The sequence below is a fragment of the Cydia fagiglandana genome, chromosome 2, assembly GCF_963556715.1.
Source record: "Cydia fagiglandana chromosome 2, ilCydFagi1.1, whole genome shotgun sequence".
Classification (NCBI taxonomy): Eukaryota; Metazoa; Arthropoda; class Insecta; order Lepidoptera; family Tortricidae; genus Cydia; species Cydia fagiglandana.
Window position 1 is genome coordinate 20,518,464 of NC_085933.1, and position 14,855 is coordinate 20,533,318.

Consider the following 14,855-nt stretch of genomic DNA (forward strand, 5'->3'; position numbering starts at 1 on the left):
GTCCTAAGATTGGAGAGCTTCGAAAATAATTATTGGGTTTCTACCATGCAAAATGGCTTTTTTTTTATCTCAAATTGAAGGTTTTCGACAAATAAAAACGTCCAAAATTAATATATCGTCAAGAATTCATCCTGAAATAAATATAGGCTAACGTATGATTGTATTTAAAGCCGCAGCTAAATATCCAAAGGTAACACGTCTAGCCAATATCCTACCATCCTAAGTGAACAGCCGCCTAAGTCTGAGCTCCTACTGCAAACACCGAAGTTCGTAAATTGCGGACATCTTACTCTTTTACTCCAATTAAGTCGTGTTTAGAGTAACAAGGAAAGATGCCCGCTATTTGCGAGCTTCGGTGTTCGCGGTAGGCCCTCTGATTTAATCCCGGTTCATGCTAATAGGTTTGAACTAGAAGGCAATTCCAGTAAGACGTCTGGCAATTTCGGGGGTAGTTACATTAATTCGAGCCGCTAGTCATAACATAACTAACTAGTTAACTAGCTTTTAATCGATTATTGCAAACAGTTAATTTTCGAATTTAACGATGTGCAACACAGTATATAACATGTACATTTTTGGAATTAAGTATGCAATGGAAAATATATATAGATAGATACGATACCGGTGACTGACACAAAAACAGAGACCGTGATTGATAGAGAGCTTACAAAAAGATAGCAGCTGTTAAGAGTGTTAAGGTAGACGTCCGTTCAAGTCCGTGATAGCGGGGTGTCATCTATTGGGGATTAGAATGTCGAGCACTAGGAGGTTTTCTTACCCACCTTCGCGTTGTGTAAATCAGTACAGATATGATGGTTATAATTTTATCGTGATATTCTTCACTCTCGCACTTATTATTTATTTATTTATTAACATAAATATAAAAATACCAATATATACCAACTTGTTAGATAGAACGCGTATTGGTAAGTGCAAATGAGGTATTATTTGTCTCGCTATCAAACCTTACTATGCATACAGTACGTACATACATATTATTGAGAATAAATTATTCTATTCTCTTCTATCATGGTTTACCGGTACCTATCCCCTGGTGATCTTATAAAGTCAGTCGGCATGATGTGAATGAAGTGCTTACTTCAGCTCACGCAAAATACCTCTTACGCACGAGACGTAGGCGGTCCCTTGACATTTTTTTTTGGGTTCGAGCGTAGGGAACGTAGGAATGTCAATCTTTATTCTTTGTTCAAATAATAGGAAGCGAATATTCGCCGATGAACAGATCGACACAACTATATAGCATAATCGTCAAAGACCGTTCTTGTCTGATGCCGTCACATGGTCGCCGTGTTGATAGCTTCAGGGCTAAAATGTTAAAATTCATGGTCTTCCTTTTATTTCTGACACTATGTTATTTAGCAAAACATAATCCTTATGATGAAGCCTTTCGATCGGTATGATAAAACTACAGGGTGATTTTTTTTTCGTGTAGCGGGTTCGATTCCTGTTTCAACCATGTAATTTAAAAATCTATCAATGCAGTTTTAATTGTTTTTTAAGTTAAAATAATGTCTTCTTTCAGCAAAATATCCTATCTACGATATTTTGAGGTACTTTCCCTTGATGTCCCATAGTCTTGGGACATCCTGTATATCGATGCTTTTGCTTTACTAACGTCAATACTTTATCATTATCATTCACAACAACCCATTCAATCTATTTCGCCAAAAACCACATGAAACCGATTCATCCCTATATTCCAATAGCAAATATGAAAACGCTATTTAAACTAAGAATAGAAGTTCCGAAACCGCATCAATCCAATCCCAACAGCTGGAACATGCAAAGCTAGGCTTAAAATGTTTGGCGTTTCTGCATTTTCCGCTTTCCCCCCACACTGGAGCTCAATCCTCAATCCTTGGAAACCCATTTGAACAAACAAAATTCAACCTAGAACATAACGCAATACGGTTGTTGATAGATTGACTTGTTATATATCGGAGTCAGGGGTTGTAAATTCGGGCTACATCGGCCATAGTAATTAAGATTGCATGTCAGCCCTAAATTTAGATTTGGACCAACTCTAATTTATGGGTGCGCTTGTGTTCGGGGTTCGCTTAAGGTATTGGTTTGGGAATATACCTTTGATCATGTATGCCCTGGGAATGTGGAATAGTACTACTAAACTACTTACTACCTACTGCAAAATTAAATATTTTATAAGTGGGTAGGTACCTACCTATATGGGTCGTTTTCAAGCAAACTGTTTTATTATTGATGGTCAATAAACGGCCCGGCTGTAAAGATAGCCAGAACCGAGTACAGAACAGAACCTCCTCCTTCGGAGTCGGTTAAAAAACAAGGTAAAACCACAATTGGCAAGAATCGTTTGAAACAAGAGAAGCTTAATTAAATGTTAAATGTAATCTAGTTATCTATCACAGAGCGATGCCACAATCACAGTTGGGTGCGAGTAACACTAGGAAATGGCAATAAAACCCTTGATCCGGGCCATGATTTATTTTGACAGTTATTATAGACTGCTCTATGCGCGATAAAGCTCAAAATATTACTATACTATCCTCTGCCTGTTCTGCTACGCTGAATTAGAACCTACTACTTTGTACGAACTTAAACCATAGTTTTATGCTGCCGCACAAAAGCAGAAGAATAGATTGGTAAAAACTATGGGTTTTTTTAGGGAGTATCTCATATATAAATACTCACATACACATCGTAGGCAAATAACGAAACAGCCGGCATACGGCAAAAGAGCAATGTCGTAATTTAAGCTATATGAAATTACTTCCTAAATAAATTAAATTAAGTAATTTGTCACTGGTTATTTATACAGGTGTTGAAGTAACTTCTGTTACAACGCATACTTGCATATTATCATCATCATCATATCAGCCAGAGGACGTCCACTGCTGGACATAGGCCTCCCCCAAAGAGTGCCATAATGACCGGTCTTGCGCCACCCGCATCCAGCGCATGCATATTATAAACTGACCAAATTTTCGTATAATAAAGAGCATAAACTGGCCCTCGCTTACGTTTATACATGCAGCGTCCATTCGGACTTAGCGGATTATCCGGATATAAGCCCAGTTTAACATCTGCGCGGTGAAGGTACGCAAAACGGGTGACGCAGTATGGCACCGCAGCGGTTTACAGCACAGGAACAAAGGACCCAGTGACAGTGCGCGCTCAACACGTTAGCGACTGATGCAATAACCGACTTCTCATGACCACGAAAATTATGTCAAGAAGTGTGTAAGTAGTATGATAACAAGTAGGTACACTGGACCTTTTGTTATGCTGCATTCGATAGTCGACCCTCGTACCAAAACATAAAACCTCGTGCTAAAATTATTACGTGTTTACATAGTCCTAGAGTCCTGGGGCCTACCGCGAACCACGTTCGACGTGTTGCCTCCCTGTCACACTTACGAACGAATTTACGAGGTGACAGAGAAGCAACACGTCGAACGTGGTTCGCGGTAGGCCCTCGGACAAGATGAAAATCGTATTGACAAACGCCTAATCGAATAATAATATATAGGGATGACAAATGTTACGAAAAGTCAGGTGACTAATTCCATACATTATTTAAGTTTCGATTGGCGTTTTCTATCAACTATTGTCATCTTGGCTAGACCCCCAATAAATACATATATGAGTCTCTTACACGCGTATTCGGGAAACGAGATAATCACAAGATCTAGAAACGATATAGAGATCAACTGGATTTACATTAGATATCGACTAGATGTGACTTGGATATTTAAGTCATAACTTGTCGAAATCGTTCAAGAGGACCTTCAGAATCGCGGAAACGTCAAATTTGACATATCTATCTTGTCGAAATCGTTCAAGAGGACCTCCAGAATCGCGGAAACGTCAAATTTGACATATCTATCTTACAAATATCTTTAAATTATCCATATCGTAACTTGTTGAGGTCTTGTAGAGATCTAATACATTTTCAGAATCGAGCCGTTAGGTCTTTTCTCTCAGGCAAGGGGTTACGTGCACCATATTGGGTTCCTGGTTTTCGGTTGGAAGAAATACAAAGTGATTTAAAGTTAAACTACTGTAAGCATCCAACCTGTGTCTCTCCGACGTCTGCTAATAGCACTACAGCCATAAATCGGACTCTGCGAAGTTTGTTAGCCATTTATAGCAAAACATACACAATTTTCATTAAATTTATTACCTTAATTGCTGAGGAAGTTTTTCAATTCCAGCCAGCTGACTTTTTAGGGTTCCGTACCTCAGAAGTAAAAAACGGAACCCTTATAGGATTACTCGTGCGTCAGTCTGTCCGTCCGACCTTTGCCCCCTTGACACAAGAAAGAAATTATTGGCGAGTACTCCAATAGGTAGGTATTAAGCAAGCTACTGTACTGTAAGTACAGGGAGCAAGTAGTTATTAGTAGTGAGCTGGTTTCTTATAGGTACATAGTTAATATATACATTACACTTACGTTACCAGTTCAGCTGCTCTAAAAACGAGCGAGTCGATATTCCGGTGAATACTTAGGTATCTTATTTTAATGAGATATTTACCATAGAAACCGGAAAATCCCAGTAAGGCCTAGTTTCCCTTTAGCTTTCCAGGCTTTCGTAGCCAGCCATGACAAAAATCCGGGACAACGAAAGATTATGAAGATTTTATTTTATTTCAATTTTGTCATAGTATTGCATCCGTTTTCCATTATTACTAAACAAAAAACCTTATTATTAATGAATTCTCTTGAATATGAAAAAGACAACGGGGAAGGAAAACGGTAACTTACTGCAATTAAAACGGGAATTATTCCTTATCACGAAAATTCGTTGGCACAATATCAACAGAAGGGGAAGCACCCCGATGTTCCAATGTTCTATTTTAAGATTGATATAACGTTTATTTTTTGTCTTTATTTTCAATATCTCAATATTATAAGTACTTATTATGTACTCCAATTACTATAGCGTTTCATAATCATGGGCTTTTTGGATGCCGAGGAAATAAGCGCCTGTACATACATCTGTCCAAGTGAAAAAAAGTCTATACAGAATAACATGTGAATTCTAGAATATATCCGTGACCCCTATCGTAAAAAGGGACACCCCAATATTATACATGGCCATTTTAAAAATTAATTCATTCATAATGTATTTATGCAATTTTGCAGCTACCTATAAGTACCTACTTACGATTTTTTCAAATATAACTCAAATATCCAACTTGTGGCCTATGCCATAGGCCCTATGGTATACTGTGTGAGTGTATGTGTGTGTGTGAAGTGATTGTCAATCATAAGAAAATAGGATTTTTTTCCCACTGACGGTGCTGATGTCACAGCCTCAGTCCTGCCTGTCCTGAGGTCTACCTACCTCTTGTATTTACCTAAAACTTGTATAATCAAAACAATAAAGTACCTAGTTTTTGTCATATTTATTTAATAGTAACGTAAAAGTACTTAACAATTCCAAAGACTATTTAAATGCACATTAAAGTACCATCACAGATATTTATTTAAAATTAGTGAATATTGCCGGAAATATACGAATTGTCCATAAATTATTTGGGTTATGATGATAAGTTCGACCTGTATTCTTCACTAGAACAGGCTGGCAATTTAGAAACGATAGTTGAATATGGCGCGGCCACCGTAGTCGGACGGCCTGCCCTCGCGGTGGCTGTAGTAGCCACCGGCTGTCAGATCAGAGTTCTTGAAGGGCTCCCATCTACCACCGGCTTCCAAATCCACCTGGAGACAAACAATCTAGTAAGATACAAATGAAGTAAGCCCGAGATTATCTCACACTTTCGCGTCAAAATAATTAGTAGCTAACTATACAGGGCGTCCCACGGCTATGCCACATGGAGGGAAAGTACCCTAAATATTGTAGATGGAACATTTTACTGAAAGAAGACATTATTTTAATTTAAAAAACAATTTAAACTGCATTCATAGATTTTTAAATAATTACATGGTTGAACCGGGAATCGAACCCGCCGCACGAGAAAAAAAAAATTTTATAGGGTACTTTCCCTCCATGTGGCATAGCCGTGGGACGCCCTGTATACATTGGTTTTGTTATTTAACTCCGTGTTTCTAAGTCACGGTTAATTAGCCTAGCCGTATCTATCGGTATTTTGGCTGCTTGTTTGGTTTGCCCCAGCCGAGTTTTCTACAGTAGGTATTAAGGATGACTCACGTTAGACCGGGCCTCATCCGGGCCGAAGCTTCCGGTGCATCGTTTTCTATGGAAAGCATCACGTGATCGCCTGTCATGTCATAGAAAAGCAAGCGCCGGAAGCTCCGGTCCGGACATGGCCCGATCTAACGTGAGTCATCCTTTAATGTGTGTTTCGAATAAAAGCATCATTCATCCTTACTTGGTAGATATTCCACCAATTCGCACGAAGCGCTTTGCTTATTATTTCCTTATGCGCACTGCCAAGGAATGGAATTCCTTGCCGGCGTCTATATTTCCGTGCTCTTATAACCCGGCAACCTTCAAATCAAGAGTGAACAGGCACCTTCTGGGCGAGCGAGCTCCATCGTAGGATTCGTAGGCCACGTCTACGCCTCGGCTAGTCTGTGTCCTTGAGTAAGCCCATTCGTAATAAATAAATAATAATTCATTCATTCATGTTAAGTTAGTCGTTTTAGAGTACAATACTCACTCTAGCGCGTCCTCCGATCCGCTGGCTCGCGTCCGCGGAAGCATGCATGTTGGAGTCGGTCCAGTCAAGCTTGCCGCCGTAGTAGGTGGAGTCTTTGTTGGGGTTCAACACCCGGGTGCCGTAGGCCTGCGCCGCCAGCCGCCCGCCATCGTTGTTGATGAGGGTATGCTCGTAGGCGCCGGTGCCCTGATACAACAACACACTAATCAATCATAGGGTGTAGGATAAGCAAATGCGGACTAGCCGACTCAAATCGTGTGGGAGCTGCATGTAAATTGTTGACTAGATATGAATATGGAAGGACAGAGCTCTAATGATCGGTCAAAAGCGTTCACCTAAGTGAAAATGCCATTTAACACTTTAACGCGTTTTGTACACATATTGAATTACACAAACGGGTCTACCGCCTGGGTCTACGGTTCTTTCCGTGACCACAGCTGGTGCAACTCAGCTGAAACGTCGGAATTAGAGGAATAACAATGAAATTATATCGCGGTAGACCCGTTTGTGTAATTAAATATGAAAATGCCATTGTCACTTGAATTTTCAGGTGAATAAAATTGAAATTTGTTTTCCGGTACCAAAATTTCTCTTATCAAACTACTTGGGTGACATTAATGGCACATCTTCCTACTTGTATAGTGCCTAATAGGTAATCAGATACCTAGCTGGTAATGTGTTATGTGATGTTATATTGTACTCACGTATAGTCCTCCCTTGGCTGTGTCTCCAAGGGTCCCGATAAGTTTTCCATTGTCTCCGACCGGGATAGAACCCGTGACCTCACGCTTCGGTCTCCTGTCGCGTTGCTTCCTCAGCTGATCCAGTCTATATTGATACTCGCTAAAGTAAAAAAAAATACTACAATTAGAAAATGTTAATTGACTTACTTCCTAGACGATCATAATATCAATTCGTGTAGATTGCAGTTTATAATCGTATCGGTATGATTGAAATTTGAAGGGATACCGTAAAATGGGGTGAGTAGGGTCAAAACTGAAATTCAAACCTCGATAACATTTTATTTTTTCATATGAAAACTGAATGGTGTATATAATAAGTGTTCCGGGCGTTTGTATTTTAGTTTTTATTTTATTTTGGGTAGTTCCATTTCATAACTTTGACGATAAAGAGGAAAACCCACCTCACCCCATAGTGCCTCGTATGGGGTGAGAGGGGTTTTCATACAAAAGTGATTTTGGAAGATTGTTGAATCGATTTTTTTTTATTATGTGTATTACTGTAGCTCCATTTTAAATTGGAATACATTATTTTTGTAGCAGTAGCCTTAAAATCCCTTCTCACCCCATTCATAACCCAACTCTCCCCGCAAAACCTACTCACCCCGTTTTACGGTATACATTAGTTGAACCTTGTTCGAAGTTCAGTTCCGTATTTCTACGATAAAATTTAATATTAATTGTGTTGTGCAGGTGCACAATTTGAATAAAAGGCAGATTAAAAGTAAAGCTACATCCATCGCATATCAGTAACCCAATATTCGAAGCTTCCGGGCGGTTGCTAATGGAAGCATGGGCTTTGTATAATTTTGTAAAGTAAATATAAAATTCGAACTGAATTAATAACATGCTTTTGCGGTGGGTGTTGTAGTTACCCTATTTTTTGCGTTAGACGGCACTGACGTGACGGCAGAGATTTGTAGAGCTCATTATGAAACTTAACTTGATAGAGGTAAAGATTACAGCACATCTAGGTAAATTCTTGAAACAACCGGTGGCGGGTAAGGTCTTTTGCTCTATACCTAGCTTGTGATACTGATATTAAAGTTTGTTCAGTCCCATAAGTGATACATTGGTAAAATAATTATCGCTATCATTGTAGGGACACAGAAGACGATGTGTGTGTACAGTCAGCTGAAGTTGCTAAACGGGCGAGGTGTTCAAAATTACCTTGACACGCTCTTATTATCTTAACAATAAAGTCGCGTCAAGCTCATTTTGAACACCTGGCCCGCTTAGCAACTTCTGCTGCTGACTGTACCTATATTCGTTGAATTCACCTGTTGTCGACGAACGCTTGCTCGTCGCCCTCGTACCACTCCTGAGCGCACACGCACACCAACAGGGCAGCGAACATACACAGCAGCTTCATGTTTACTGCAATTACAAAAATTCATTCAAATGATCGTATCGTATAAGGGTAAGAAGTAGTAAGAAAACTTTCTAACCTAATAAGACTGTTGCTAACTTAATATTAGTATGAGGTCTTTAAGAATAACTAACTACTTGTAATGTAATACTATTCCCGCAACGATAGAGACGATCCAATTCAAGAAGGTCTAGTTTTCCTTCTGGATTAGGAATCAGGCCGCGTAGCCAAGATGCCGATCGCTTACGCTCCGTAGCGATCGAAACGCAACTGTCACTGTCGCACTAATATGTGAAGTGTGATAGAGAGACATAATGGTTTTCGTTGTCGAAGCGATAGCGATTGTGACCTTGGCTAGGCCGCCAGGATACCATAATAAAATTGGCTTCTACAAAAACTAGTCCTTTGGTGGTAGCTTTAATATTACACTTAAGTAAACATAATTTCTGCTATGACGACGCCAAAGTGGTAATGAAATTTTGTATTTCATGGGCAAGTTAATCAGAGGAAGCATTAGTCAACATAAAATAAATATTATTTAATTTATAAAACTTACCAAATTTGATATAATTTCAGTGATACTTCGAAGAACACAAGCAGATTTATGATACCCGAGTCTCAAATGCGTACCTATTTATACCAAGTCCAGAACCAAAGGGGAATCCTTTAGCATTCATCTTAACATGCGTGCAAAATATAATATAGGGACCTAAATGATCATGACCTGTTAATAGTACTTCCCCTGTTGAATGAACTTTAAAGTGATAAGAAGTAATCCCCGTAACTAGCGCGGCATGTTATCTGGACGTTTTACTTTATATATCTACCTGCCTATGCATATATTATGTTTGTTAAGTATAATAATTGTAATATATAGTCCATTTATGTAGCAAGAGATTCACAAAATTACCAGCTAATGTTAAAATATCAGTTTATATATCCGTAATATCACAAAAAATATGGTTCTAAATATATATATGTATATCTTTATCTTTATCAAACAAGAAATGTGTACTAGTTTCAAGAAATCTGATAGCATAACATAATAATAAATAAGGAAGCTTTAAAATAAATCAATAACTTCAACGCTAATTGGCAACCAGTTCAGTGTAAATCCTCACGGAGGATAGGTACCCACATTAATCGTGTCTATGTATGCCCTCTATGACCTCATTTCGCTCGTGAGATCATCAAAATCTGTCACGCAATGTATAAAGTTATACATTAATATTATACTAAGTTATTATATTAAGTATTAAGTTATTAATATTATACATGATTAACTAATCGATAGCACCATTACATTGTTGGCATAAACAATGATGATGATGATGATCGATTGATGGTAATCGTGGAGAAGATTACCATGATAAAAACAATTAGTAAGGTCTAATATAGCTGTGAGACAGGGTGTCATAAGGGATATACTCGTACTATTACATATTAGTTATTCCGAGTAAGCACTGTTAGTATTGGAACGTCGTGTTTAGTGTATAAGGTTTCCACCAGCACTAATGTTTTGAATGCGTTAAATAATATCCCATACTTAATATTGATAATTCATTAAACACCATTACCTATCGATATCGCTAAGCAACTTAGTAAATGAACTCCATGACGAAGTTTAATTAGTATTAATCGATATACCTACGTATGTACTACAATTATACATAAGTGTAGTTTGTAATGTATATACAAACAATTCTGATCGGTAATGTTTATTCGATCCACCACTAATAGGTACCTACCCAACATTTGTGTTTAATTTCCGGCGAAGGGTAAATGTGCCGGATGTGAACGTCGAACGGGGTCAGGCCCTTGCGAGTACGTATATTTATTGAAGCATAGAGTTGGTACAGGCATAGTATTTGCACAATATATTTCATTACATGCTAGCTTGGGGCGGTCCTCGAACATAGGTATATTTATACTAGGGAGTGCTTCCGGTACTGGTTTTCTATACACATACAGTACCGGAACCGGGAATTCCCGGTTCTCGCCATACAAACTCAGTACCGGGAGCATTCCCTAATTTATACCTACTAGTACCTAACATGCCTGTGTACCTACTGTGTACACAGCTTGGATCCCTTATAAAATGTAATATCGCCTTTATTGTGCCATTAATTGTAATTTTCAGTTTATTATGTAAGTCTCTTTGTGAAAACAAATTAAGGCTATAATGGTAGCATTAGGAACGTGTCTTGTTTTTATACATGAATATACTTACCATGAGATTTTCAATGATTTTAAAGGTAAGTAAGGATTTCAATGATTTTAACCCTAGGTAAGTGTGCCTGTGTCAACGTGAGTTAAGGCGAAATAAATAAACACAGGGACTTAGACTTAGTAACATCACCATATGTATTAGGTACATTGTAATAATCTACTCGACAAACTGAAAACGGCGAAAAATAGAGATAACTACTCCTAAAAATACGTACAACTTGTGATACCTACCTCTTTGGATTTGGAATGTTTTAAGAAAAAAGTTGCTCGAAGCATTTACTAGAACACAAAAATATTAGTACAAATTCGTAACTAACCTAAATCTGAAGGTGTCTGGAGTCATTCTCCCGAGAAAAATCTCTATAGTGCGATTCAGGAATTTTACTTTACGATACAGCGACATCTAGCGCGAAATTTGCAAATTAAACTAAATCTCTTCATGTCTGGGGTCATAATTCCGAGAAAAATCACTATAGCGCGATTCAGGACTTTTACTTTACGGTACAGCGACATCTAGCGTGTACTTTGTAAACTAAACAAAATCTGTTCGTGTCTGGGGTCATAATTCCGAAAAAAATCTTGATAGCGCGATTCAGGAATTTTGCTTTACGGTACAGCGACATCTAGCGTGTACTTTGTAAACTAAACAAAATCTGTTCGTGTCTGGGGTCATAATTCCGAAAAAAATCTTGATAGCGCGATTCAGGAATTTTGCTTTATGGTACAGCGACATCTAGCATAAAATTTTAAAACTAAACAAAATCTGTTCGTGTCTGGGGTCATAATTTCGAGGAAAATGTCGACAGCGCGATTCAGAAATTTTACTTTACGGTACAGCGACATCTAGCGTGCAATGTGTCAAATCCACCAAAAACAAAATCTCTACGTCGTACTCGTATGTAATAAGGTGAACAAGGGCATGGTTGACTGGTACAGAATGCCTTTAGGCATTAAGTCCGCCATTTGTACATAATTTTTACTGTGCAACAAAGTTTAAAAAAAAAAAATACTAAAATGTGATTTGGAGTGAGTAATTATATTGGGTAAAAAAAAACAACCTTTTTTCTCGAACCCTTTATTTCTTACAAACCTTTCTAAACTATATTATGTACAATAGAAACCTTCACACGTGGAGTGTCAAAGAATAAAACATAATTAAATTATAAAATAAAGTCATCCAAATAAAACACCGGCACGCGACGGATTGGTGAACCATCTGAGGAATGATTTTTTTAAAAACATGAGCTGTACTAAAAACGCTTTAGAAATAAGTTTTCCGTTCGCAGATAATCAAAAATTAAATTTGCTAATTTTAAAAAGCCACTCCTCCCTTGTGTTTACCGAAAATTCTGGCCACCTAAGCTTAGCTTTAATAAATAATATATTGTAATTTTAATTGCAGAACAGTTTTCTTACTATGCTTGCGGCGCTCAAAATAAGCTATTAGATTACCTAGGTATTAAGCCAAAGGTAAAACGATTTTAGAGACCGTGCATGTTGATATTAATGACATTAATGAGGTAATGCTGGCTGCATAGAATAAGGGCTGATTTAGACGGCGAGCGAACTCGCATGCGATTTTAGTTACATTGCGGACTGTTGCGACCGACCAAAACCCGCAATGTAATGAAACTCGCATGCGATTTCTCGCATCGTCTAAATAAGCCCATTATGTCAGTTTTGACACAGGTATTGGTACTGATGGACACGGGTACAGATGTCGTGCACTGTGACGAAGCAGAGAACATTGATTTGTGAGACATTAAAAAACCCCACGAAAAAAATCATGCATAGAGTTAGACCAAGAAAAGTCTGCAGAGATTTTAATAGCCCACGGAGTGCAAGTGTTATTTTAAACGTCAAACCTCTATGAAATTATGAAGTATAAATAACTCTTGCACTGCAGCTTCAAAATCACAGCAGACTTTTTTTGGTCTAACTCAGTGTTTTGCTTCCTGGGGGCCTAGCCAATATGATACTCGTTGATAGAAAACGCCAAAGTAAATTTAGATAATGTATGGAAATTGGAAATAGTCACGCCACTTTCCGTATCATCTCTCATGCTGATACATTTTCTCTTGGTAAGGTTACTAGGGCCCATTTCTTGAACCATATTAGCCTATTAAATACATAATTAGTTTGTCATGGAAACCCATACGAATTGACAGTTTGTGGACTAGTAATATTAGTCTGCTACTGTCCGAGAAATAGGCCCCTGGACTATTTATTTGAGAATATGTATTTCTCATGATTTTCCGAATGCACATTTTTAATCAATCATAACTTTACTATCATTATATCACAAGGAAAATAAATACTACGAATATTGTACATGTATTTCATTGCGTGATTTCACGTTTACACATTTTGATAATAGTAGTGTATGTAGTTGTATTTTAATAGATCAAATACATGTGATTACTAAAATCGTTAAATACCCAAGATTTTACAAATGGAAATGGAAATTGGACAGGTGGAATACCACCCATAGTAATATCAAATTATATATCTGATGTAACCAAACCCTGTTTCGTACAATAAAGTGTTTATTACTTACTTACATGATGCATGCAAGTATATAAATCATATTTTTTTTATTTTAATAGGAAATTTTCGATTCAACAATATCTCCAGTTAGGTGTCAATGGATAAAAAATAAAATAAAATAGCTTTCCTTCGCTGTAAATTTTAAATACCAAAATAAGCAAAATAACATTATGTTCTTTGAAGAATTAAACTTATATTCTGCTACTAAACAAAATCGAAACTAAAATAATAGACATTACAAAGAAAAACATAAAATAAAGTTACTTTTTATAATTAACGTAATAAAATCGAACATAAATATTGCTTCACTTAAATCACGGTACATTTAGCTTAAAGTTACACAAGATTACTTAAATTAAAGATGACACCACAAAAAACTTAGACCGAAATTTTAACTTACTTATACGAACACTAAATACGAAATCTTCAGAATTGTATAAAACGTAAATTAAAGCACGGAACCCAAATTAGTGCACTTTGGTGTCAATAACACCTAAACATATTCGGAAAAGGTACAAGAGTGATATTTATAGATGGTCAAGCAAATCTTGTCAGTAGAAAAAGGCGCGATATTCAAATTTTCTATGAGACGATAGACTTTTTCTACTGACAAGATCTGCTTGACCAACTATAGTTAAAACAATATATCGCTTGAACCGTCATTCACAAACACGCAATTTAAACATGAAATTTCTGAATGATTGTAAAGAATTCCAATATAAATCCAAGTGAAATCAAGATATTGTTATCATAATAGTATTGTAATAGAAATACTTAACTAACACGATAATCTAAAAGCGTAATGACGTGTTCACACACAAATATCTAAAAAAAGGAACCTTAAAATTATATAAATACTAGAAAATAACTATAATCAAATGTATTCACATGATAGGAGCTATCAAAGATGGTAAGCCTGAATATAAGTTTTGTGGAAATGGAAGAACTCTTGACTATTAATCCAAAATACATAACTACAAAATGGTATCATTAACTTTGATTTAAACCTTTGACATAATAAGCGCAGAATCATACAAAAATTATTGACATTATCACAAGCACTGTTCAATATAAATATACGTAGTATCATGTATAGTATTTTACAAACTCGACGGGTTGGTTACAGGCTTAGACTAGGAATCCTCTAGACCCGAGTTTAGGGCTATTATTTCATGCAACCGATGATGCCAAAAATGCGGGGGTGCGCGGGACGAGGTGAGCGAGATCCCGTGCCGTGATTGGTCCGTTCAAAGACACGGACGTCACACAAAGACACTTTTGACTCGAACATGGAGTAAAATTACCGTATGCGTGGCAGAGGGGG

At 37.3% G+C, this 14,855-nt stretch overlaps 1 protein-coding gene across 1 annotated transcript; it reads right to left on the reverse strand.

Moving 5' to 3' along the window:
* Positions 1–5,562: 5,562 nt before the first annotated feature.
* LOC134679675 (gloverin-like) lies at positions 5,563–9,420 on the reverse strand. Its single transcript, XM_063538625.1, has 5 exons — positions 9,312–9,420; positions 8,667–8,763; positions 7,351–7,489; positions 6,647–6,832; positions 5,563–5,723 (listed from the first exon to the last, which is right to left on the reverse strand). Exons 2-5 carry the CDS (start codon positions 8,756–8,758, stop codon positions 5,592–5,594), a joined length of 549 nt encoding a protein of 182 aa, XP_063394695.1. The 5' UTR covers positions 8,759–8,763; positions 9,312–9,420; the 3' UTR covers positions 5,563–5,591.
* Positions 9,421–14,855: the final 5,435 nt, after the last annotated feature.

Bases quoted from the DNA above. Each gene is read 5' to 3' on its own strand.
- LOC134679675 (XM_063538625.1), bottom strand. From the start codon at position 8,758: ATGAAGCTGCTGTGTATGTTCGCTGCCCTGTTGGTGTGCGTGTGCGCT. The intron at 6,833-7,350 runs GTGAGTACAATA...TTGTTGTATCAG, and splicing joins CAGCCAAGGGAGGACTATAC to GGCACCGGCGCCTACGAGCA. The intron at 5,724-6,646 runs GTGAGTATTGTA...GTTTGTCTCCAG, and splicing joins GGATCGGAGGACGCGCTAGA to GTGGATTTGGAAGCCGGTGG.